The following is a 26,621-nucleotide window of genomic DNA, read 5'->3' as shown; positions in this document are numbered from 1 at the left end:
GCAAGCCTTTGTCACGTGTTCCAGTTTAACCCAGCAGTGGCTTTTTGGAGGTCGGGACATCTTCAGATTTACCTTTAGGTTTCCTTATTCCCAGTTTGGGAAAAGCGGCTCCAGCTGACTAAAATATCTCAGATTTATATATTTATTTATTTTTATACTTTTAACATTTTGCCACGTTTCCTACCTCACTAACTGTCTGCTTCTAGACTTTTCGACTAAAAGCACCGTGTTACCAGATACCTTTGTCCTGATACTAAGTCCTTAATGATGACACTTTAAAGTTAACTGAAACGGGTTAAAATAACTTTTATGAACATGAAGAAATGTTGAGACTAATATAAAGAATAACAGCAAAAACAGAACTATCTAGTAAATTGACTAAAATGAAGAGTTTTCATGATGAGCTCTTCTAAATTTAGTAAACCTTTCTCAAAATGTTACTCCTCTTGGTTTTTTCTTTAAAGATCCTCTGAAGATATGTTTTAAGACTTACTGTAATGTTATTTCATCATTCATAAAATCACTATGTCTGCAGCAGCCCAAAGAAAATTTCACTTGAACTTAAACTTTATTGTGAGAGAAGAGGTGTTACATCCAGCTTGGGTGTAGCTGCTGCTATGGATCGTGTGAGATGATTATTAGACCAAACATACTGAAATGTACTATGTGATACATTCGCAACATCTAAAGCACCAATAAGGAAAGAGTAGATGAGCTGCAGTGGATTACATGTCAGTGTTGAAACCTTATTCCATAACCTAACATGTGGAGTTCAGTAACTCTGGAAAGAAAAAAAGAAAAACAAAACAAAAAACCCCTCAAATTCTCAGTGTGTGTGTACTGTAATTAAAAAATTGGTAAATTGGAGAAACTAAGGTGTTATCCCTGCAACAGACTGGTGACCTGTCCAGAGTGTAACTCTCACCTATGGCCCTATCCAGCCACCATCCCCCTCCACTATCCTGCATACTACACCTTGTAAAGTGAAAAACAACGGATTGATTGAGTGATTTGATTTATTGATTTATATTTATTTGATTAATATTTCAGGTAAACCTACGTGTAGCATGCTAGGAACTGCAATTTTTGTACTTTAACACAGGACGTTTAGCTCAAACCTGCAGCATACACCTGGTCTTTGGGCCAGATTGAGGGCAGATCACGTTCTTGTCATAGGCAAATCTCTCTGAAGTTTTCTTTTAACCAGACCAGGACCATCTTCTGTTAAGGGTCTGTGTTTTAGTCAGGCTGCAACACAGAGTTCCTCTCAGGTAAATGCATGCTGCCTTTTGGAGCCGCTATGGTAAAAATTTGTTATTAAATTCATTTAAAGGGACTCGGTCTGCATAGAAAAATGTGAAGGAATTGCAGTGCAGTGTTGTATCAAGACTCTATCAAAGTCTAATAAATGGACAAACCTCACATGAACTCCTGGCCCAGGATTAACCTCTAAAAATAAGTGTGTGGACCCAAATTGACTTTAAGAAAATGGCTGAGTTTGAATTGACCTTTTTGAAAAAGTGCCTGAATCTAAACTGAGCTCAGAGTGCAGCTAAAAGCTGCTGTTTTTCTAGCCCTGTTTGTTTTGGAGTATTCTGTCTTTATTTGCTTTATCAGCGCACAGAGCAGCTCCCAGCAGGCCCCTCTTGACTTCAGCCTGCACTTGTTTATCGTCTCCCTGTTTCTCACTCACTCGTTCTTCCTCCTCCGTAACATCTAGTTACCCTCCGCCTGACCTCCTGCTCTCCCTCCTTTCCCTTGCTCCTCCAGTCCTGTAATATTCCCCCAATCATTCTTTTTGAGTTTTCTCTCGTCCCTCTCATTTACCTCCTCTCATTCTCTCTCTCTCTGGCTCTCTCTCCCCACTTCGTCTCTGTCCATGTATGTCTCTCGCTCGCCCTCTCTCCGTCTGTGCAGTGTCTAATTGACAGCGCAGACCCCTGGTTGAACCACCAGCACTCTTCTCTCATTTTTGTTTCTTTTTTTTTTTCCTTTTCTCCAGCACTCATTCCATTCGAGTCCTCTCACTTTTTTTTAAAGCAGGTCACACAACTTCTCTAACACTCCTGACGAAGAACAAGGGAGGATGAATAGGTGAGAGAAAAGGTGGGGACAAGGACAAGATGAAAGATGAGAGGAAGGAGGGGACGGATCCTGAAAAGCTCGTTCTTTTAGGGTAGCTTAGAGTTCAGAAGCATAAGTCATTTGGCAGACGTGTTCCCATTCCTCTTGCTATATTGTGTTGTTGAACTTGAGAAAGCTCTGCAGCACTGTTGCCTTACAGGAAGCAGGAAGATGCATGACATCTTCTTGTGCTTCTGTGGGTTTCCTCCAGAAGTTCTGCTTTCTCCTGCCCATCTTGGTGGCCCGAGGAGGTCAAACGCACTTCAAGTTCAGAAGTGTAATTTATTAGTTGCAAAAGCACACAAAAGGCAACACAAGTTGAATAAAACAAAAGGGAAGTAGGTCAAACACCAAAAGCACATTCAAAAAAACATAAAAAGCTCATAAAACACAACAGAAGTGACTTAGGGGAGACAATAACGCGATGGGACAGCTCCGGCAAACAACTAATAGCAAACATTTATGTACATTAGAGAACACACGTTAGCTTGAATTATCACACTTCTTTCAAGTATGTCTCAGGCACGATGATATCCCCATATTGGTGTTCTTTCTACATCATCTTAATAATACTGGTCCAGGATCAGCATTGAAAATGACCAAGTTGTCTGAGCATTCAGTTAGCATCCAAGAACTTGGCTAATGCTTTTAAAAATTGCCACTAGGAAACAACTGTGAGTAGCCCAATTTTGGCTAACAGCAAACATAAATTGATAATATAGTTATTATATTGTATAAATTAATAAACACTTCAAATGCTTGCCATTTGTTACAGAAGAGTTTTTATGTGAACAAAGTCTTTTTTTTCTTTTTCCTCCACATTGAAACTCTGACATCACAACAATATGATTGGACAGTTGTTGTTGATCCCGGACCAACATGATGATGATGCAGGAACAATATCAACATGGGGATAATCAGTATCTCGGTGCAATCCTTTGCTTGTCTCGATTTCTGTCACTTCTGTTGTATTTTATTAAGCTTCTTCTGTGTTTTGTGTGCTTTTGCAGCAGTTTTCTGTTCACTGGTCTGAAATTTCATCAGGACATCTCTGAACTGCAACCCTTTACTGACTGGCTTTTCTGTCTGCGCATGAAAGGTTTTTTTGTTTGTTTTTCTTTTTAAACAGTAGCTGGCTTTCCACAGCCATGGTTTTGCTTTTACTCCCAAGAACAAAGACCATCAGCCTAATACTCTGAGCCACAACCTGCTGAGCCTCAGGAAGTAGAGCAGTTTGTCTACCAATCTAAATCTTGGTGATTTCTTGTGGTATCTTCGGGCAAGATACTGAACCCCAAGCTTCCCCCAATGCATCCATTCCTCGTTTCCTCTAACGTAGCTCCCTCTTGTTCATCCATTCCTTACCTCACCCCACCACTCCTGCTCGCCCTCCTTCTCCAGCCTGCTGGCTCACTGACCCAATAATGATTCTAGAAGGTTGTTTACGTTAACAATTTGTGCAATATACCTTAAAGTAAACATTTTTTTTACCAGCTAATGACGGAAATGATTCAGTGAGTGGCTGAAATGCTGCAAGCACTAAGAAATGTTCTCGATTGCAAGCCACACACCCAGAGTTTAATGCTTCTGAACTTTCAGAAAGTACCATCCCCCTGAGCAGACCTTTATCCCTGCAGTGGAAGCACAGTGACTCCATTCAGAGGGTTCTCGTCACTGGTAAAAGCTTGTGCAGTAAAAAAGCAGCTTGTAGCATGACCAGGAAACCAAAAACTGCATTTCACAGTCATCCTCAACAGATCAGAGTATGTTTAGGAGCCAAAATCACATCCAGAAATGACCCACTGCTGTGTTTGTCTTTGTAGTCAGTATAAGGATATAAAACATTACTGAAACTGGTCAAAAAGAAACGGCTGTCTGAACAAACAGCGTGTTTAATGGTGAATTAAAACCATTTAACTCACATTTTTCCCAGTACTTGTGACTCTGTGACACAAATACAGCAGTTGCATCATTCATGTAGTTTCTTTTATTTTTTTATTATTGTAAAAATAATTTTTGTGTCTCCTTAAAAAAGAAAAACCTAAACATTGAATTCATTAACCTAAAAAACAAAGGCTTTTTTAAGGCTTGAGAAATTCTGAGACATTCAAAGTAATTTAAGTAGTTTACCTAAAAGCCCCTGGCATTAATATCACCAAGCAGGTTTGCTGAACCATCAACACTCATTATGTTTTGCAACTGGGATCCCCAGAGCCGATGCACTGTTTCCTTTCTGCCTTCCTAGTGACGAAATGGGAAAATGTAGATTAGGGCCGTTCCACCCAGCTAAAAGCAGTATCAGGGAGTAGTATGTGAAGAAGTGAGTTTTCCTCAAGGAATTCCTGGTGCCCCACATCCTGCACCTTCCAATGTTGATATAAAGATTTTCCCGTTGAATTTCATTAATTCAAGAAAATATCCATGTTTGTTCATCAAACAGCATGAAATGACAGGTAACTGTAGAGATTTCTTTCCAATAAGGGAACAGGCTTACTGCCTTTCACTGTAGGCACCAATCGTGCTTTGTGACCCGTTTCTATGTCAGTGTTTAAAACAAATCACAATCAGTGATTAGTTTTAGTCACTGAACCCAGCCTGATGATGCTGGACTCCACAGTTATTCAAAAGTCTGTTTGCATGCGTTTCGGATGATATGATCTACATCAGGGAGTGTGGATTAGCCCATAACATTGCAAATCAACTTGTTGTTGATGTTAACAAGAATTCCTTTGTGTTAATGTTTATCCGGAGCCTCGACCAAACCACGAAACCAAGCAGTTGGCATCCAAATCCCTAATCACTGATGGGTTTTTTTCCCCTTCAATTTTGATTATTGTGCAGTTGATATTAAATTTCATTCAGAGTGACATGAAAAAAAGAATATCTTAAAAATCTCATTTTGCCTCCAGCTGTAAGAACCCTGGTTACCAATAGTAACCCACTTGCAGCTTCTCACTAGGCTGCTAGTTTGGTTAGTGTCCGAAAAGTGGAAAATTCATGGATTGATATTCCTCGTCATCGACTTCTTCCAGTCCAAGCATTGATTTACATATGAGTGCTGTAAGTGTGCTAACATGAGCAGCATGATAAAAAAAATACTTGTGTACATCAGTCTTCTGTAAAATAAGCAGGTCAGAAAATCAATTTTATCCATTTGCTGCGGCTTCTGTTCATTATTCATTTACTGGCAAGAGCCAGAAATGGGTCACTGACCAAATTTAAACCATATTCTATCTGAGTATCAGTCAGATTCAAATCCTCCTGTATGGCATACAGCATGATTAAAGTGCTTTTGAGCAAGCTTCTCTAGCACACTTCTGGCGTCTCTGTGTGCGTGTGGGGGAAGCATAAGATAGCTTCCCTCAGGGAGCGATAACGTATCAGGATTTTATCTGCACTTTGCTTCGTGCACATGGCGAGCAGTCGACCTGCAGTGGATTAATGAAGTGCAGTGCGCACGGCGAAAGCAGTATCACAGCGGAGGTTGTGCTGCGTTGTGGTCACTGGCAGCAGCGTGCTGCGGCTGTGGAAACGAAGCAGCAGGCAGATGTACAAAGATACAAGCTTTTGGTTTTAATTTAACTCCTGGCCCTGCAGTAAGAAAGTGAAATTAGTTCCCTGTTGCGAAGCGATAAACATCCAAGTGTGCTTCATTCCATTCATAGCTCGAGATTGAGCGATAGTGTTCGAGCTGCAGGGTACGGGGTTATGTGTAAGCAGTGATGGAGGGCCTTTCACATGCTGACATGAAGTTAGAAACAAATGTTGGTTGAATACGACAACAAAAAAGAAACCAAGAGGAAGAAGTTTCTGTTTGGCACTTAAAAAAGTAAAAGTGGAGGTGCTAGTAGCTAGTCAGTATAACCTCTGCATATGACCTTTGACTTCTTACTTACAGGAGTCAAGAGCCGACTTAAGGGTTTTCCTGCAGATTGTCAGTGGGACTCTGTGGCAGATAAGATTGAGCACGCTGGTGTCTAAGCGGATTTTCTCACACTGGATGGGACATTGGTGCTAAAATCGTCAATAGATTTTCTCCCTGCAGTTTCTCACAGCTGCTTTTGTCTGTTTCAAATTATTTTAATGAAATCTTCTGGGGGCTTTAGGATTGTTTTTCAGACAAAACAACCAAATGAAGGACATCACCCTGGGCTCTGACGAATCAGAAGAAGCATTTTTCCTCCGAAATGATAATGAAAATATATTATTTCCAGACTAAAAAAACCCAACCACGGCAGGATATTTGTATGTTCGTTGTTACATGGTTTGAATGTAAAACCTTTTATGTGTTTTTGATGATAGATCATTATTCACTTTAAAGCAAAAGAACAAAAAAAAAAAAGGCTTCCAGCCATATTGGCTTCACAAATGTGATCATTTAGTGCTTTAATGCAGAACTGCCAGACTCCCAATCTATGGGTCATATGCAGGCTTATTTCAAGTCTGCCAAACTAATATACTCACTGCACAAATGACAACTCTAAACGTATGTTTCTTTTAGTGTAAATAATCACGTTTTAAAATTTTCACATTTAATGAACCATCCATTCACAAAACAGCCTAAGAGTTGTCTTAAGGTTTTAACCCTTAACAGCCTACTAGGAGTAACCCTTGAAGTGGTTTCTGTCATATTTCAGGCCTGCTTATAGAATAAAATGAATGGGTTTGCACCAGGTGTTAGTGAGGGTGGTCTCTGCCAATTCAGGTACCCTTGGAAAAACCTGGAAACTATTCTAATGCTCATCAAACCATCTCTTTATTGATATATACAGAGGTCTCAAAACACGTCATTAACGTTACAGGGGAGGTCGTCAAATGTTGTGTGTATGGTGTAAAGACTTAAACACTTGAACCGAAGGCACCTGGACTGGGACTTCTTTCAGGTTCATGAATTTAATCTCTCATTCTGGAGGCTTCTTCATGTCTAAAGATGGCTGAGCCCCTGTGACAGTAATGACCCACACCTCAATTCACACCATGTGGGTCGCACGAGCCATCACAACGTTATTACAGGGTGGGGTCGATGACTCTCACCTTCAAAGGGACAACTGGGCTATTAATGCAGTTAATGCTGCTTTATATCCGGAAGTCGGATGCCGGAGCTGAGAGTGACATCACTCCCGATTTGAGCACATTCCAGTAATACAACACTAAAAGCAAGGATTTGTTCTCCTCTTAGCAAGGTCACACACGTGAGACAATAAAAAATTATAAAGTGCTTCATAATAAAAATGCTAAATGTTAAATCATTATAACAAAAAAATACACAAAAGCAAGTTTAAGAAGATGAGGTTTAAGCTTGTTTGTATTTAGAAGAGGAAGAAAGTTTAAGAGTCTGGAGGCTGCTACTGCAAAAGCTCTGCTTCCTTTAGTTCTCAGCCTCGTAGCTGCACGGCCAGCAGACCCTGATCACATGACCTTGTGGAATTAGCAACAGTGTGACATGAGAGTAACCTCGAAGCGACGCTCTGAATAACCTGCAAACATTCTAGTGAGTTTGCTTAAACAAATGAACGATGGATTACAATAAATGCATGAATAACAATCTGCAGTTCAGAGTGAGACACAGTGGCACTTAACTTGGGAGTATTTCTTAAGTGACCAAAAACAAGAGACAAAATCTGGTGCAGAGTGGAAGCAAAAAATATGGATTGTGTCAGGAAGAAAGCAAGGAGCTGAAGGATGACAGACAGCTGCTGTTGTTTTTCATGCTGAAGGTAAAAACTGCTTTCTCGGACAGGACGACCACCATGACGGGCAGGTGTCGAGATGCTCCCTCATTATTTTCTGCCTCAAACAGCCAGCATGTCCTCGCCTCCTTTTTCTCTTCTGTCTGACCTTAAACATACTCCGGACGCACAGACCTAACTGACAGGTGTGGGGGTGGTCTTTGTGTGCTGATGGTGACCTTTGAACTTTTAAGTGAAAAGAGGACTTAGCGATGAAGCTGGTGATGGACAGGTGTCAAAGGAAACGGTTTAGCCTTGGAACAATTTGAAGCATTTTCTCTGCTTTGCTAACCTTTGACCTTTTAATCTGCTGAAAGTAAAATGTTAGATAACAAAAATCTTTCACTTTCTCCCACAAGCAGATAAATTAGCCGCATTGTTTTGATTTTCTTTTTCATGTCTACCGGCAGCCAAATAGTTTTGCCAGTTCAAACTTTTTTTTAACACATCTAGATATATAAATATTATATTTAATAATTAGATGATTTTTGTGTTATTTCAAATAAATTATTTTTTAAAATGTAATTATTTGAGTTCTTGCAAATTAGCATAGACCAATCAGGGGGTTGCTGGTTCAATCCCTGGCTTCCCCAAATACCAGTGCGTCATTCGGCAGGATATTGAACCCTAAGTTATAGAGATATAGGTATATAAATATCTATATATCTACAGAGAGAGAGATTATATAGTGCTGTGAAAACGTAATTGGTTTGTTAATAATCAAATTTTTTTGGAAAGCTTAGTTTAATTTCACTAGCCACACTCAGGCCTAATTATTGCCCGAACTGTTGAATCAAGAAATTACTTAAGTAGAGCCTGTCTGATAAAGTGAAGCACGCTAAAAGATCGCAACACATCATGCCATGACCTAGAGAAACCAAAAGCCATTTTTAAGGCTTTGGGACTCCAATGAACCACAGTGAGAGAAATTATCCACAAATGGAGAAAACGTGGAACAGTGGTGAACCTTCCCAGAAGTGACTGACCTACCAAAATAAGGTCAGCGTTCACAATTCAACAATAAGAAAGAGTCTGGGCAAAAATGGCGTCCGTGGGAGAAAACCTCTGCTAATTAAAAAGAATACAGAGGTCATCTCACATTTGCCAGAAAACATCTTGATGATCCAAAAGAATTTTGGACAAATATTCTGTGGACAAAAGTTGTTGGAAAATTTGAGTCTAATCTAGTTTAATTCTAATGTAAAACCAACGCAGCATTTCACAGATTGAACATCATACCAACAGTCAAACATGGTGGTGGTACTGTGATGGTCTGGGGCTGCTTTGTTGAATCAGGACGACGTGCTGTATTTGATAAAACCATGAATTCTGCTCTGCACCAGAAAATCCTCAAGAAAAAGGTTCAACTATTAGTTTGTGTCCTGAAGCTCAAAGACACAAACTAATAGTTTAACCTTGGGTTATGCAGGAGGAACACACCAGCAAGTCCACCTCTGAAAGGCTCAAACAATTAAAATGAAGGAGAGGCCTAGTCCAAGACTAAAGTTTGACATCACAGTCATGCTCAAAAACCCTCCAATGTCTCTGAATTGAATGAAGAGTGGACCAAAATTCCTCACGGTGATGAGTCGAAAGAAAAAACAGTTATCACAAATGCTTGATTGCTGTCATTAGGTTTAGAGAGCAAGTAGGTTTGGATAACTGTTTCTCCTTTATAAATGTAAACATCATTTAAAAACTGCATTTTGTATTTACTTGGGTTATCTTTGTAGATTATTAAAATGTGTTTGATCTGAAACACAAGATATGAAATCTGGAAGAGAGTAAATACTTTTTCCCAGCACTGTACGTGCAGCCTGGATGCTAATTCCACTTTATTCCTGTAACAGGGATCTCAACAGTGCCCCTCTTGCTTTTAACAGCACTTCACTGGGAATAAAGACAAGAGTGATCTCACATTGGGTGATTGACGGATGAAGGCGGTAGATTTGGATTGTGGAGATGGACGGGTGCCAAAAGGGCTGCTTTTCTTGATAAAAGCCTGGTGCACTTTCCCTGCTTTTAGCAACCTTTGACCTCTCGCCTGTCAAATTTTGAGGGGCACAGAGAGCTAATAGAGCTGTGAGATGAGTGTACAGGGAGAGGGAGTAAGAGATGTGAACTGGAGCTTAAAGAGCAAGGGATGAAAAGTTAGAAAGCGTTACTTATTATCCAAGATGGTGCATTTTTATTCATTTTCCTCTCCTGTGTAAAGATGAATGATACTAAGTTCACACCGCTGGGTCACAAATTTGTTTTCTTCATAGCCGAAACATTACATAATTGCAACCTAACTGTGTGTGTGTGAGTGTAAACATGATGAATTCTGGGTGACCCTGACGTTTGGCCATTAGCAACGGGAACACGGCAATTCCCCAACGGTCCCAAACAAATAAATCCTGCCCGCAGCCGGAATAACCATTAACAAGTCTGCTAAACACTGAAGAAGAGGAGGGGGGGGGGGGGGGGAAGAGGGGAGCTTAGACAAATCTGCGGATGGTGAGGGGACTCGAGGAAAGATGTAAAGGGGGGAGTGTATGGGTCAAGTTAACTTGGGAGAAAGGGAGACGGGAAAAGATGGGGATGGATGTGAGGAAGTTGAAGTAGCAAGTGAAAAGTTTGAGGAGGTAGAGAGGGCTGAAAGAAGGGGAGGAGAACACAGGGAGAGTGATGGGGAGAGTAAAAAGGTGGGTGAAGAATGGAAGTTGGGTTAAATGAGGAGGATGAAAGAGATGGAAGTGACAAAAGCTGGTGAGGACACGAAAAAGGAGGGATAACGAGGGAAAGAAAGGATGGAGGGCATGGAGTTTGTAGAAACAGATGAGAGAGAGAGAAAGGGGGAGGGGTGGAGACAGAGGGAGGGAAGGGGGTTTGTGGGTGAGGGATTACGAGAAGTAAAAGAAGCCCATTAGCGGAGAAGAAATGAGAGAAAACAAACAAGAAATGTGAGGGCAACACATCACTGTTATTCTGCCCACCCCCCAGAAGAATAAGAGGAAGCAATAATCTGTGTGTGTGTGAGGAGACAGCAGCGATAGCGTGGGGGAGGTCACAGCGAGGTGAGAGAGGGAGAGCGAGACGGAGAGAGAAGTTCAGCTAGAGGTGAAGCGAGAGACCTGCCGTTTTCTGTGTGTGTGTTTAGGGTGAATCAAGGGTCAGGTGTGTGTGTGTGTGTGTGTGTGTGTGTGAAGGACCTGCTGGCTCGCGTGTGGCTGGGTTTTGTTTTTTTTGTTTTTTGACAGCCCACACTCCCCCCCCCCCACCCCCCCACCCACACACACACTTGTTTTTTCTTTCTCCATCTCTTTTCCATTTTCATCAGTCTTATCTGCCTCCTCCTCCTGCTGTCCTCCCTTCTTGTTGAACTTCTCCTACTGTTCGTGCCCTCCACTCCTCACTCCTGTGTCACCCCCCTAATCGATGTTTGGGTTAGACTTTCTTTTTTTTCCCCTTGGTGCAAATTTGCAAAGAAAAGTGACGTATAAATAAAGTTTGTCATCGAAACTGAGGTTCACTCAAAAACTTTCCCTGCTGCCCTGATTTCTCCCTTTTCTTAATTTTTATCCCTTTTATCCCACATTACTGCTCTTAATTTTACTCCGATCAGCACCTGAGGTACCAAAGTTGAAGATAACAAATAGCCGTAATTTTACGTGTGCACCCAAATGCTGCCCTTCCTCACATGAGATGTTTTGCCAAAAAAAAGACACAGCTGTTAATGTTACGATGAAGCTAAAGGTTTGTTTTTGCAGCAGTTTTTTTTTCCATCTTGTCTGTGACGCTCCCCATACTCATTTTTCCTGTTGCATTTAAAAGAATATGAGTGGAAAACTAGCAGACTGAAAAATGAAGATTGAGCTTTACTTTTATAGCACCAGATAACAACAACTATAGTTGCCTCAAGGTGCTTTATATTTTAAGAAAAAGACACTAAAATAATAGAGAGAAAACCCCAACAGTAAGATGACTCCCTATGAGCAAGCACTTGGTGATAGTAGGAAGGAAAAACTCCCCTTTAACAGGAAGAAACCTGCGGCTTGGGGAGGGTCTTTACCTTACAGTATACATTTGCCAACGAGCCCACAGTGTCATTGCTTTTAGGTCGATCCCTCATCATGTCAGGTTTCAAACACACCAACGTGGCTGCAGTAAAAACCCTGAACTCAAAGTTTGAAGGGTTGAAGGGACTTTGCTAACCAATGTGTGATCTTGTGTATGGTCTGTGGTCCTGTTCTTCTCTCCTTCCTAGTCTTTGTCCTCCTCACTGCTTTTTTCTTTCTCTTGTCCTCTGCAATCCTCATGCCTAACGGGAAATTTTGTGCAGGTTTTTTTTCCTTTTATCTCTGATACAAAAAAGAAAGTGGGTGGGAGAAGAAAGCAAGAGATAAAGGAAGACTGATGCGCAGAGCATGATTGCAGAGTGAAGACAGTGATTTGCTGTCAGATAAAATGAAAATCTCACGGATCTCAGCCAGCAGCTTATCCATCTATGGATGCATGGTGGCGTGTGTCTTCTTTGCTGTGTGTGTGTGTGTGGGGGGGGGGCGTTACTTCCTGTAAACAGGCAGCTAAAGTATGTGTTTATCCCACATGCTTTTACCTTGTATGTTCCTCAGAAACAAGTACAGATGTGCTGTGTCTTTGAGCACAAAGCTCATCCTCCAACACCTTCAACAATAACTTTGAACCCAAAAAAAACCCTTTTAAACATCTGTGTTAAAGTGAAGAATAGTGCGCATGTGGTCCCCACAAATACAGACGTACAAGCAGTGCAGACACACATACACAAAGCAAGGTGCGTGTGCACAAATAACTCCCTGCACACAAGCAGATGGAAACATCCTGACAAACAATATTATATAATACTGAGACAGTTTATGTGAACACTGTGCACACACTTGTATCGGCACCTAATCATCAGATAATATTTGTGCTTTAACCGCCCTCACTTGTGTGTGTGTGTGTGTGTGTGTGTGTGTGTGTGTGTGTGTGTGTGTGTTTATATGGGAGGATTAGCAGGTCAAACCTCGGCCGTGCAAGGGTGAACTCGGGGACAAAGTAGAGAGAGCTGAGCGCAGAAGTGAAAGGGCCAGAGGGTGGAAGGAAAGGAGCAGAAAGCAGCGATAGGAGACGTTGGGAGGGGGTCAAAGGAGGGAGGAAAGGAAGGGGGGAGTCCAATGGAACCGCTTGTCTTGCGAAGCCAGGTTGAACCATTTGAGAAAATATTTAGGATGTTTCCTGTTTTCAGGAATAACTCTGAAGAGGTGAAGTCAGGTAGAAGCCATGACCTTTAAAAAAAATACAGATAAAGATGCAGCTTCAAGGACTACTTTCACTTACTACACATATGACGTGAAATAATAATAATAATAATAATACTAATAACTTTATTTTTTTATGGCATTTTCAAAGCACAGTGACAAAGTGCTTCATATTTTGATAAAGTCTCACATTCATTTCAACATGCACACTTTCAAACACACAAATAGTTTCAAACTATGGCACAAAATAAAGGGGAACACTTAAAGAAAGGCTAATCAATAAAACAGATAAATCATATACCTGACAGGCTGTGGAAGAGAATAAATATTTATATTAAAACAATCAGTTTTGGTGGTTAGTTCAGACTGGTATGACTTCTTGGTACCTGCTGGTGGGCAACTCCTCCTGATCCAGTTAGTTTATAGCTGTTTAATAGCTCGGTGGCACACCCAGGCATGTTAAAGTTAAAGCAAAACTTCAATTTGCGCTCACAAAATTCACTATAATTTAATAATAATAGTAAAGCAAATGTGTTTCGCTTTAGTTTGTCAGGTTGGTCAAATTTGTCATCACAGCCCGCCTCATGATGTTTTGGTGTATTTCTTGATTCACTCTCAAGGTGTTTACACGATTGTGAGCTTCATAAAGTGCTGTCAGCTTTTCTGGTCTGTACTTCTAAAAAAATATGCTCCATTTAAAAATAATTAGGAAAACAAAGTAATAATGAAACAGAAAAAAAAAACGGAGTGTTTTTAAATAATAAAAACTGAACTGAACCTGCTCTGGAAATAAACGTGGCGTGAATTCAAAACAAGACAAAAGCAATGCTTAATTGGAAAGTAAATACACTGTAATAACTCAGTAATCCCACAGCAGTCTTCAAATTCTGGGTCTTTATGAAAGGAAACTTCCACGTGTCTAAAGCACGAGCGGCTGTGGCTCAGGAGGCAGAGAGGCTCGTCCAGTAATTGGAAAATCACTGATTCAATCCAGTCCGTATGTTGAAGTGTCCTTGGCCAAGATAGTCTTAAGTCTGTGTGTCAAAGGTAAAGCGCTGTATGAATGCATGTGGAGTCGTGGCTTATGGTGGTCTGTAAGGCCATCTATTTTACTACTGACTGAAGCAGGCACTGTTCAGCTGGTATTCTTGTCTTTATTGGTTTGATTGTATGAGTTCAGTTCCCGGATAAAGAAGTAACTGAACACCCAGTAAATTCTCGTTTCATTTGGGCCGTTTTATCACATCGCAGAGATGTAGCAACTTGTTACATCATCCACTCACGTTTTTGAGTCAGCAAGTTCATCGACTGGTCTGGTGTTAAATACCGTACAGACATGTCCAAGACTAGTCAGTCAGAGTGTTGTAATGTTTAGAAGTTGCTGACCACGAATGCTCTGCAGTTACATGAGTTATTTTATTAATGTACAACAGCAGTTACCTGTCGGTTCAAAGGTGTTACAACACCACCAGTCCCTTACCAGGGCCACGCCCCTTTCTTTCTCAGTCAGTGATGTTAAAGAACGAGTGGTGACGTAAATAGATGTCAGCAGCACGGTGTGGTTCTGCAGGACTTTGATACAGACGATGATTGTTGACGATTGTCGGCTATGTCAGCTATGCCCGCTCTGCACAGGCATGGAGATGCTAGCCTGGAGAAAGGCACAGTCTACTGCTGTTAGCACTGTTTATATTAGCAACACAAGCTGCTAGCTAGTCTGACACGCTGCCGTTGCCGCACCACAGCAGCCATCAATACTTAGGTGTGTTTGGATAGCGTGGGCAAGAATCTAAGACCTACCTCTTCCTGACCACCTCCTCTTTGTCTGGGTGGACACCAAGGCGTTCCCAAACCAGCCCAGAGACATAAACTCTGCAGCATCTTGGGTCTGCTCCAGGGCTTTTTGTAGGACAGAGTCTGGAGAGATCCAGAGAGTTTGACAGCCTCGGGTTCTTTGATATCTTTCTTAAATCCACTGTCCTGCTGCAGGAGGCTGCTGCCATCGGGGAGTGCATGGGGGGAAGGGTTCTAAGTCTCCAGCACAGGGTTAGCTAGGCGGTTCATGTCAAAAATAACAAACAGCAGCACTATATGAAGTCACCGCACAGTTCAGTGGTACAAAACCAAGTTGCTAAGTGTGTGAAATCTAATGGAGTTAAACTCAGTGGAAGACTGAAAGCACATCCATGACAGCTCGACGTTCTGATTATACAAACACAAAAATGCATGTTGGATTTAATAAATAGTGTCTCTCTGACTTGAGTATAAAGAAGAATTAAGAAAAGATAAAGGACCCTCCAGGGAACTTGTAAAAATCAATCCTATGTACAATAGGGACTAACTGGATGATTAATTAGCGATTCCATGCAGGAGTTTCTGTGAGGTGAAGCACAGTTTTCGTAAACGTTAGGACCATAGTTATAGGTGTGAACGCTGAGAAAGCAGCAGTACAAGCCAGTGACTTTCACAGATTTTTCACTTCACTTAATTTCTCTCGTGTCCTCTGTCATCCGTTCTGTTTTCCCCGGTCGCCTGCCGGGGCACCTTCATCAGCTAACTCCGGTCTATCCCCTTCTCTTAGTCTTATCTATCCATCTTCATCTGCCCTTCCTTTACCCTCTCCCTCTTTCTGTAAGCGCTGTTATCCATTCCTCTCCATCTGTGTCTCCTTCCATCTTTACTCTCCCTCATTTTCTCTCCCCCTTTCCTCACATGTGGTTTTGCTCTCCATCCCTCTGTACTCCATTCCTCCACCTCCTCCTCTTCTTCTCTCATCCCTCGCTCACATATGGTTTCTCTCTCTGGATCTGTGTTTGGTGTTACCCAGAGTTCACTGGGGCTCCTGCTCATATGTGTGTGTGTTTTACAGACAGAGATAGAGAGACGGCGTGTGTGAATGTCTGCAGGCTTACGGGTCTGCCTGCCTGGGCCTGTTTCTGTGTGCGTGTGTGTGTGTGTGTGTGTGTTAGGTAGAGTTCAGCAGGGCAGCGGCAGGTTATGCAACTGTTTGAAATGTGGGCCATTCCGAAGAAGACTCAGCCTCTCCAGCTTGTTGCTTTTCTTTCCTTTCCCTTGACCCGTTTGCCGTTTACTTTCTTGGCGTTGTTGCTTTTATTTACCTAAATGTAAAAATGTCTCCATGTGGGGAACTTAAAGGTTTCTTGAGACGATTTGGTCATTTTTTATGTGCTGAAAACATAAACATCCGCATTAAGTTGGCACAAGCTGCAAGTGCCAGAACTTAATACTATTTCCTTTGGAGTTACCAGGACTTCACAAGTGGTTACTCATATAACATGCGGACTGATCTTCATCACAAGTGGCACTTGTAAGCAAGCATAATCTGACTAAAGCAGTAACCCACAAACAAATGTGCTTTTAATTTTCTTATTTATCACACTGAGTAATAACTCACAGTGCAGTCTGGACGCAAACAGCAACGTCATGAGGTTTCCTGTGGCAACTAAAGGTAGCTGGACGGCAGCGGGAATTTTTGACCATTTCTCTGTTGGTCTCTTCGGTTCATCACGGTTTTTGATCGGTCTTCAGAGGGGTGTACTACCCAGCGAGATTAACGGGTTCTAGGGGTTCTAGGTTTTGTTGAACCAGAACAGAGGAGCTCCAAACATGATTTCACCAGCATGGTGGAATCATGGGATGAGGTTTTAGTGTGCTAATGTGGACTTAGTGTGCAGTGCTCTTTTTTAGTGTCAAATATGTAGATTTTTTTCACTAAATGTGAGATATAAAATGTGAAGGAGGCAGAAATTTTGTACTCAAAACTGTTTTCATAAGTTTTACAGCTTTTCCTGCTAATAAAGACCTCACCTTATAGCTGTTCATATGCCACCAAAGTAATTTGGTAATACATAAATAATTAAATGAAAGACATTTAATTATTTATGTTTTCAAATTATAGTTTCTTCTATAGAAATTAGTTTTCTGTACTGATTTCACAGTAAAGATTCAATAACGATAGGACTTACTGTGATATAACAAAAACATCTTATAATTACAGGACAGTCGGGGCAGCATAGAGCCGCATTTATTAAATATTAAATATGTCTTAATAATCTGTAATCTTTACACTGACAGCAAGGGGAATTTCGCTGGTCCAACCCACTACTTTAAATGAAATCGACACCTCTGAGCTTTGTAAAGTTTTTGAAAGTTGCGATTGAGACGTGATCGCACCTGCCAGCCTTTTTCATGGAGAGCACAGTTGGTGTGATTTTTACAGCGAGCTGCACCTCTATTACTTACACTCCCAATCCTGTATTTCTGAGCATACCTTAGGAATCACTCATGTCTGATATACTAACCTAGTGGCATAGATGCGACAGCAAGGTCGTGATGAACGTGATTATCACTGCTGTGAGTGAGGGGGTGGTGTGGGGGTGCCAAGCTGAGCAAAGAAGGCCAGAAAAGCTGTGATAAATGTGGTTATGGAAGCGCCACACATCTGTTCACAAGACAAACTTTTGGCTCTGAATCCATCTGAGTACATCGTGGTTGTATAAAACACTACATATTTATCTTCAAAGCTGCTACAGGTTCATATTTTCCTGGTTTTTGAAGTGGGCGCCAGCTGTTACACAACATGTTGGTGGGTTAGCGAGTGAATCAGTGATCTGCTGGTGTTTATTTCATCACTGCTTAATGGATAATTTATCATCTCCAAAATCTGAGATCTTCCTATGAGTAAAACAGAAACACTCCCTAAATCTCACGTTCTTCCTCTGACCTTTTTTCTAGTTACTGGATTTGTTCACCCAGTGGGATTGGTCAACCTACCTGGCTGATTACGGCAAACCCACCTGCAAATACCTGAGAGTCAACCCACACACTGCACTGGCACTGCTGGAGAAGTGAGTAGTGATTCATCATTCTGGGATTCACACATTACTGTTCATCTATTGTTCTGTTGCCTCATTTTTGGATGACTCAAATCCTTGTTTTGCCATTAATTGACTAAACAATTTCTGATTCCAGCTTCTTAAATGTGAGAGTTTCCTTGTTTTCTCAGCTTTATACTACTGTTAATTTCATGTTAATTAATCTCACAAAAAAAGTTGAAGCCCTCAATTTAAGTTTTATGAATTTTCATAAACTTCATTCTATTGATAAAACGTCAACATTTTGGTTAGTTCCCCCCATACGAAGTTCTGGGGCTTCACACATAAAAATTTAAACCCTGCCTGGCTCAAATTTGGCTGATTTCCTTATCAAGGTCTGCATCACATCCAGCATGTTTGCAGTTGTAGATCAATGGAGGTCCCACTCTGAGCTTGAGCACTTGTGATGTGTGCTGGATCCCCTTCAGTGTCCCAGCCCAGTTTTATTTTAGGGGAGAGGATTCTTGACCAGAGGATTTCTTGGAGCCAAATCTGGATTGTGCCTCAGACAACTTCAAGTTCTACAACAGTCTGATCCAATTGTTTATTTTATTTATTTTATTTTATTTTTTTTGTAGTTCGCATACCTACAAGTGTCTAAAAAGAAACTAATTTAATTTCTGACTAGGGCTGCCACAAACGATTATTCTGACAGTCGACTAGTCACTGATTATTTTTGCGATTAGTCGACTAATCAGATCATGCATCCATTAGACGTAAAATGTACAGCTTATTGCACCAGCATGCATCTGCTCCTATATAACTATCATTAGCTTACAGCTTTAAGTGTTTAAGGTATGTGCTAACTAAAAATAAAGACAAGATGATAGTTTATTAAATTTTAATGAAATCTGCAGATTGTTTCGGTGAAGTTTAATAAATTCAGCCGTCTGCTCCTTGCTATCTAAAACATAACAGGACATGTAATACCTTTGTGGTATTTCATAGTGAAACCTAGTTCCCACAAGAACGCAACGACGACTCATCCATGAGGTCACAAAAGAACCCAGAGCAACATCTAAAGAACTGAAGGCCTCACTTGCCTCGGTTAAGAGTTCATGATTCAACAGTCAGAAAGAGACTGGAGCAAAGTTCCAAAGAGAAAATCACTGCTGACCTCAAAGAACATAAAGAGTCGTCTCACATTTGCCAAAAAACAAGACTTTTGAGAAAATATTCTGTGGACTGACGAGACAAACTTTTTGTAAGGTTTGAGTCCGGTTACATGTGGTGTAACACAGTATTTCATAAACAGACCGTCATACCAGCAGTCATACATGGTGGTGGTACTGTGATGGTCTGGGGCTGCTTTGCTGCTTCAGGACATTTTGCTGTAATTGATGGAACCACGATGTCTGCTCTGTACCAGAAAATCCTGAAGGAGAATGTCCAACCATCAGTTTGTGTCCTGAATCTCAGGCTCACGAGGGTTATGCAATAGAACAAGGATCCAGAACACATCAGCGAGTCCACCTCTGAAAGGCTCAAACAAAATGAAGAAGAGGCCTGGTCAAAGTTTGGACTTAAGTGAGATTTAGATGCTTTGCTGTGACTTAAAACAGGGTGTTCATACTCAAACCCCCTCGATGTGTCTGAATTAAAACAATTCTGCAATGAAGAGTGGACCAAAATTCCTCCGCAGAGAAGAGACGCATTGACAATTAACACAAATGCTTGATTGTGCTGGCCCTGGCAGCAAGAACTCTAGTCAGTTATTAGATTTAGGGGAACAATGACTTTCTCACAACCCATGTAGGTTTGGATAACGTTTTCCTTTAATAAACTAAATCATCATTTAAAATTGCATTTTGCATTTACTGTGGTTATCTTATCTAATGACCTGAAATATTCAAGTATGACAAACATGCAATATAAATTGGAAATGAGGAAGTGGGCAAATACAATGTATGTTAATGGATGGGTTTGGGGTTTGTGGGTTATGCAGAGCTCCTTTAATGAGAAAGCCAACATCAGATCAGTGGAAATCTAGCAGCATTCCTACATCAAATCTCATTTGAACTTTTGAACTTCATCCACCTTTTCCTCCATCTGCTCTTTTCTGTCTCCTGTCCTCCTTCATGTTCTTGACAGGTTGTTTAAGCCGTGAGTATCATCTGTGTGTGTGTGAGTGTGAGAGAGAGAGAGATGCTTGTTTGAGGCATGTACTTACACCAAGACCAGTACTTGGGTTTACTAAAGCTGTTTACCTTCTTCCTTTTAAAAAAGGGTGTGTGCAATCTCACCTTCCGTATTACTCACTCTCACACATCCTGAGAACATAAACTCATGTCGTGATGATACTGATGTTTATCGCCATGGCTGTTAACCATAGGATGTTATCGCTACAACACCACCCGCATCCTGTATCTGTGTACCATCAGTGTAGGGCCTGATCATAGAGCCCGAGCTGATATGAAAATAGGGAAGATAACCACACACACAACCTGCATGAACTCAAAAAGTTATAATCTGACTTTGTGGATCACCGCCTCTAAAAGCTTTCACACAGAAACCTGAAAGTAAATACACACTTTTAAGACTTGAGGCAAGAAACACAAAAAAAAAAAAAAAATGCTCACACACACGCACAAAGTCATATGTTCTCATTCATTGTGCGGCAGAGCACCTTAATTAGGGACAGCCTTTTCTCTTCAGATAGCCAGGCCTGGTGGTCTCTCTTTGCCCATGAGGAAGCACCCTACTGGGGTTAGTCTAGTCTGCTGGGCCCCCGAACTTCCTGGAGGTCCGTAACACTCCAGTGTTCTGCTGCAAAATACAAAAAAAAAATACATGCCGAGATGCAGATGTGACAATGAAGGTTTTTTTTCTTCTCAAATAGGCGACCTTAGCAGGGATGTGTGCTTGTTCTGAGCATGCTCAGAAAGTTGTGTTTTCCTGATTGCATGAAATGAACAACCCAGTGAATATTGATCCTTTTTTTTGTCCCTGATTGATTTCTTTAAAAATCTTTTTGTTTTTGCTTGGCTCTTCTTTCCTCCCTGTTTATTCCTTTGCCCCCCCAACCCACCCACAATCCCATCTCCAGGATGAAGGAGACGAGCAGGAAGAACAACGTCTTCGCCCAGTTCAGGAAGACGGATAGAGACAGACAGAAGCTCATCGACACCGTCATCAAGCAGCTACGCAACCTCATCGCGCAGCACCACACCTAAAGCAAGCCGCACAATTGGCCAACAACCCCACAAGGCTGATCTATGCACCTTAAGTTTAAAAAAAACTTCAAAAAGCAACAACAAATTAGGCAGTCTAAAACTGGAAAAAGCACACTGGATGATAAGCTTGCAGTCTGATTAGTGTTAGTGGTTACATTTTGGCTGAAGACAACCATGTAAGAAACTGTCCAGAGTAGCATGTTAGCTGGAATGACATCCTTTTAAAAGCAATGTTGTACATCCTGAAAGTTCAGTTTTCATCCAGCCGTCTGGATCTGGTTAGATAACCATACAGGCTTCTCAAAATTTAGTTCCATGTCCACACGTCCTACCGACTTATAAACAGAAGTCTGGTGCCATGTTATATTTTTCTTTAGTACAGAAAAAGATCAAAACGAACAACAAACTCATCTTTCTAACACTGTTTACTCATCTATTAGAGCCATTTGCAATAAATGGAAGAAACCTGCTGAGCCTTCGTTTTTTTTAAAGTTCAATAATATTTCCCACTGATTTCCACCAATGATTGTCTCAGTAGTTAGAAAAGGTGTCAGGAGGTCTTTAGTTACCAAACGATAGATTAATAGATTGTTGGTTTTGGTCTTTCACGGTATTCGTTGATGAGAAGGAAATCTAGGAGCCCGTCGGCTATTACCTGACGATTTTGGCTTCAAGTTGAATGTTTTTGGGACTTCTGTTGTAGCTCTTCGATATCTGGGCCAAGGCTTCATGTTCTCTGCCCCAGGCATTGTTTGCAGTCCAACAATTAAGGCTTAATTGTCTTCAGACTGTTTGGTCAGTAGAAACAGAAACCAGAAAACTTCGATCCATCTATTTTCTGCAGCTTATCCAGAATCGGTCATGTGGGCTGCAGTCTAAGCAGAGACACCCAGACCTCCCTCTCCTCAGCCAGCTCCTCCAGCTCTTCTTGGCGGACACTTCCGTGTTCCCAAGCTGAGAGACAAACTCTCCCTCCTATCAGATAGCTCAACCATCTCAACTGGCTCCTTTCATTGTAGAGGAGTGTAGTTGAATGACCGAGCTCCTCAATCTGTCTCTAAGGGAGAGCGCAGACAGCCTTTGGAGGGAGCTCATTTCTGCATGATCGCCTCCTTTCTGACATTTTCCGCAGCTCAAGGCAGCAGATGAGGGTAGGAATAGAGACTGAACAGTAAATTGACAGCTTTGATTTTACAGTTTCAGAAAAGTTATGGTACCGATATATTCTCCTAACACAAAGTATATTCACAAGTTTGTTTTCTGGCTCTGTAACCCCAGTTACAGAGAACTAGTGTATTTTCTTTGGCTCTGCCTTAAACCTCACGATGTTCAAGAAAAAATCTACATCATCACCAACTTCTGCCTTTAACTGGACCTGATGTTCTTCAGCCTGGAAGGTTTCTGACTTTGGTCTCTTTAGGAGCACAAGTGATAATGAAATTGATCATTTCTTTTTTATCATGCAGCTAAAAGGAAAAAAAATGTAACATTACAAATAAATCTACACATGCTGTCGTCCACTGCTCTCAGATCAAATGCTCTCCGTCATCTTTGAAGCTTGAAAAATACGTTTCCAGTTGCTGGATGGTTGCTATCGATCCATTTGTGGGTCTGCTTAGTTGGAATGAGAGTTAATTTTGGCTTAAAAGTTTTGTGAGGGAATTGTGTACAAGAAACATTGAAGCAGGTTGTATTTTTGTGCTCAATTCCCATTTTCCTCTTCAGTCCTTCTCAGACTGAGCCGGGCTGGTTAAGCCACCCATCCTCACCCGCCCTTTAATGTCTTCCACATCACTCTCCGTCACTGTGGCGTGATAACAACGCATTGAATGTACATCACAGAGGGTCGCCTCCCATGGCTTTATGTCTTTCTGGTTTTTTTAAGGTTGTGAAAAAGCTGGAAAAGCACTGAAAACAAAAACAAGATATTAGTGAAAATGAACAGAATGTTACTGCCTTCATCTTCTAACCAAGGGGGGGATATTGGCGCAGCTTGGTAACCCATTTCCCCTCTTAGTATATACAACCTGCAGACACTTGAAACCTGATTTGGCAACCTTATTTCCTTTGGTAGCACAGTGCATGTTGGGGGATTAAAGGTGTGTGTGTGTGTGTGTGTGTGTGTGTGTGTGTGTGTGTGTGTGTGTGTGAGAGAGTGATGGTGGTGGGGTCTCCCAACATGGCAACCCATTCCCTCTACCTTTTAAGTGAAACTTGATTTGGAATGGTAGGGACATGGCTTGGGTGTTTTCTTTGTTGTAATGTATTACAAAAACTAGGTCTTAACAAGGGGGGCGTGAGTGAGTGTGTGTAGTGCGTCTACTTTTACACACAAGCTTAAATAATTGAAGCACAATGCTTAATTCCTTTCACACTAGATCGTCTTTGAAACTAACGGGGGTCTTTTCACTCTTTGTATAACTTTTCTTTCTTGAACTCGGGTGCAATAATGACATAGGAAGAAACTGCAGCAGGTGTGCGTGTGTGTGCGTTAATCAAATAGGGATTATAAATAGGGATTTATAAAGGGAATGCTAACCTGGTGTGGGTGGGTGTCTGAAGGGAAAAAGTGTCTTCCTTCCCATGCTCATGAGTGTGTTGTTTCTCTTGTGCATGGCAGCACTGTGCTTTTTTTTTTAATAATAGGTTTTTTTTAGGTTTTTTGATTCATTATTAGCTGTGCATCTTTTTTGGGGGGGTTGTTTTTGTTGTTGTTTGTTTGTTTGTTTTTGTAGAAAGGGAACAAGGCCGTCGTTATTGAATGTGCCTTTTGCTGTATTTTGTTGTTTTTCCTGCCAATAAAGCAGCCGTGTGCAGCTGTGGTGATTGGACTCTGGAAACACTTCATTCTTCACAAAAAAAAATTAACTCAAAATCTGCAAAATTTCCTTTTTTTTCCAGGCTGTGTTTGCTCTGCTTTCTTTTCTGCTATATTATTTATGATGCTGTTTTAAAGCTTTTATGTTAATACCCTGGACTTGCACAGTTTATTATGATCACAGTGAAGACTGCTTTGCATTTTCTAAACAACTGAAGGCTATTTTCCTTTATTTAAGACAGCTGGGCATCTACTAAATTCACAAAAACTACCTTTATTATAAAAAAGATTTTCTCATAGCTATAAGAGATGTGCAAAACATTTCTCTGTATTCCTAATGTTATTGCAATAGACTGTATGCAAAAGATGGACATTGACACTGTGCTACCACCTCTTGATTTTGGACTAAGCATTTTAAAGCGTTAATATTTTAGTTGCTACTATGTTGGGTTTTTTGGAGTCACATAGCTCTTTTTTTTTCCAGCTACTAGGTGGAGTGCTAAGCTAACAGCTAATGCTAGCCAGCATTAGACAGAGAGATAAATAATGCTAAATAACAGAGTAATAAAAGGCTTCACTCAAACTTCCAGGAAATCTTACACCACACAACAGGTCATAATATATGTCAGATAATTTCATTAAAAATACATCAGAAAGCACAAACACCGTGGAGAGGTGCAGTTTAGTCATTCAGATTAGCTGAGGTCAAGCCTAGCTAATCAAAGTATGATGGTCAGTTTATATTGTTTACTTTAAGACATAAATACATTTTTGTGTTAGTGCCACTGTCCCCGTTTTAATTTACTAAAAACTGTATTGGTATCCAGAGTCCACGCACTGCAGATGTTGTTGCTAATTTGTTTTTTGGTTTTTTGTAAAGCAGATGTTGTTATTGAGACACTGTACACGCTGTTGTATTAAACCACTAATGAATGAAACAAAATACTAATAAAATTATGACAAATGCCAACAGATGAATATGGAATAAATGAAAAACTGTTGAACATTTTGTTTGCTCAAGTTTCTTTTGTCACTTGAAGCTACATAATCCTTTACCCTTTAGATGTAAAAAAAGCCTGATGGGGGTATTACAATGCAACAATCTCCGACTCTACAGGCTTTTTGGACGAACTACCAGGACAAAGTTTCATCTGAACAGACCACAAGACTTCTAAAATAATGTCATTTAGACTGATGACACCAAAGTACAGATATCTGGCCATCATGCACAGCACCACGTTTGAGGAAAACCAGATACCTCATACCAGCTGTCAAGCAGGGTGGTGGAGGTGATGATTTGGACTTTGTTTTCAGCCACGGAGGCTTGGTACCTTGCAGTCATTGAGTCGACCATGAACTCCTCTGTATACTGAAATATTCTAGACTCAAATTTGAAGCCGTCTGCCTGACAGCTAAAGCATGACCTAAGCTAAGTCATGCAACAGCTTAAGCACAGCAACAAATCTATAGCAGAATGACTGAAAAAGAAGAAACCTGATGGAAATGCTGCGGTGGGACATTCAGAGAGCTGTGCATAAATGAATGAACCTTAATGAACTGAAGTGGTGTTGTAAAGAAGAGTGGACCAAAATCATGGGGTTTAAAAAGCACTGTATCAGTACCATTTGTCTTAGCCAGTGTGCATCTGATCAGCCTCCTGTGGCTCAGATAGTGAAGTTTATATATGCTTAGATTTTCATATGTGTTCCTCTCAGTAGCTCTGTAGATCTACTGAAGCTCTTAAGTTGATGAGGAAAAGGGGTGCACAGAACAGACTGACATCCTGTTTGTTTAGAAAGAAATATTGGTCTTCTCTCACCCACTCTCATCTCTGTGACCCTTGACCTCTCCGGCAGCAGAGGTGTCTGTTGTGAAGGATGTGTTTAACAGAAGTTTTGTGTGTGTGCGTGTTTTCACTGGAGGGTCCTCGTCTGGCTCCCTAACCCATCCCACCTTTGAGGAGCAATTTGTTTCGTAAAAAGCTGAGAAACTGCTTAAGGTGCAGATCAAACCATGTAATGATTTCCAAATAATTTAAACCTTATCTTTTACATACAAAGATGAGATCATATGTTGAAACTTTGACATTTTAAAGGTTTTTGAGAAAAAATCCTACTGGTATTAATCTGATTAAGAATGTGATGCCAGCAAACGCACACACACACACACACACACACACACACACACACAAACCCCCCACAAAAAAAACTTTGGAAAGAGGCAAAAGACTGGAAACATTTAATAATCATCAAAAAACAAAAATCTGGTTATTAACATGGATGAGTTAAATGTGAATTATAACATTAACAATATAAGAATTATACAATTTATGGTATATTGTTAAATGATTCAGATAAATATTTTTATAAAAGGAAAAAGGAACAAAAACCAGAAAAAAAGAACTGCTGAATAGACACAAAATCCCAAAACAGATCCACAGGAATTCATGAAATAGTCATGACCTCTCATTTACTGATTCATTGTATGTTCCTGGTTGTGCGACCCCTGGTAGTAAGAACTGCAATTTGTGATAACTGGCAATGAGTCTTTCACATCACTGTTGAGGAACCGTCCCACTCTTTGCAGAATTCTTTTAACTCAAGTACACAGGAAGGTTTTTC

General features: G+C 40.8%; 1 protein-coding gene across 2 annotated transcripts in view; it reads left to right on the top strand.

The window, feature by feature from the left end:
• Nucleotides 1-24,982, top strand: part of exoc6b (exocyst complex component 6B) — a 130,251-nt gene extending 105,269 nt beyond the window's left edge. For both annotated transcript variants that reach the window (XM_063469495.1, XM_063469496.1), the window contains 2 exons: nt 17,870-17,982; nt 21,056-24,982. In XM_063469495.1, coding sequence (XP_063325565.1) covers nt 17,870-17,982; nt 21,056-21,182 — 240 coding nt within the window. In that variant the 3' untranslated portion in view covers nt 21,183-24,982. The remainder of the gene's footprint in view (nt 1-17,869; nt 17,983-21,055) is intronic.
• Nucleotides 24,983-26,621: the final 1,639 nt, after the last annotated feature.

Source organism: Pelmatolapia mariae, linkage group LG3_W, assembly GCF_036321145.2.
Source record: "Pelmatolapia mariae isolate MD_Pm_ZW linkage group LG3_W, Pm_UMD_F_2, whole genome shotgun sequence".
NCBI lineage: Eukaryota > Metazoa > Chordata > Actinopteri > Cichliformes > Cichlidae > Pelmatolapia > Pelmatolapia mariae.
Note: the sequence above shows the minus strand (reverse complement) of the source record. Positions and strands in the feature narration are given on the sequence as shown.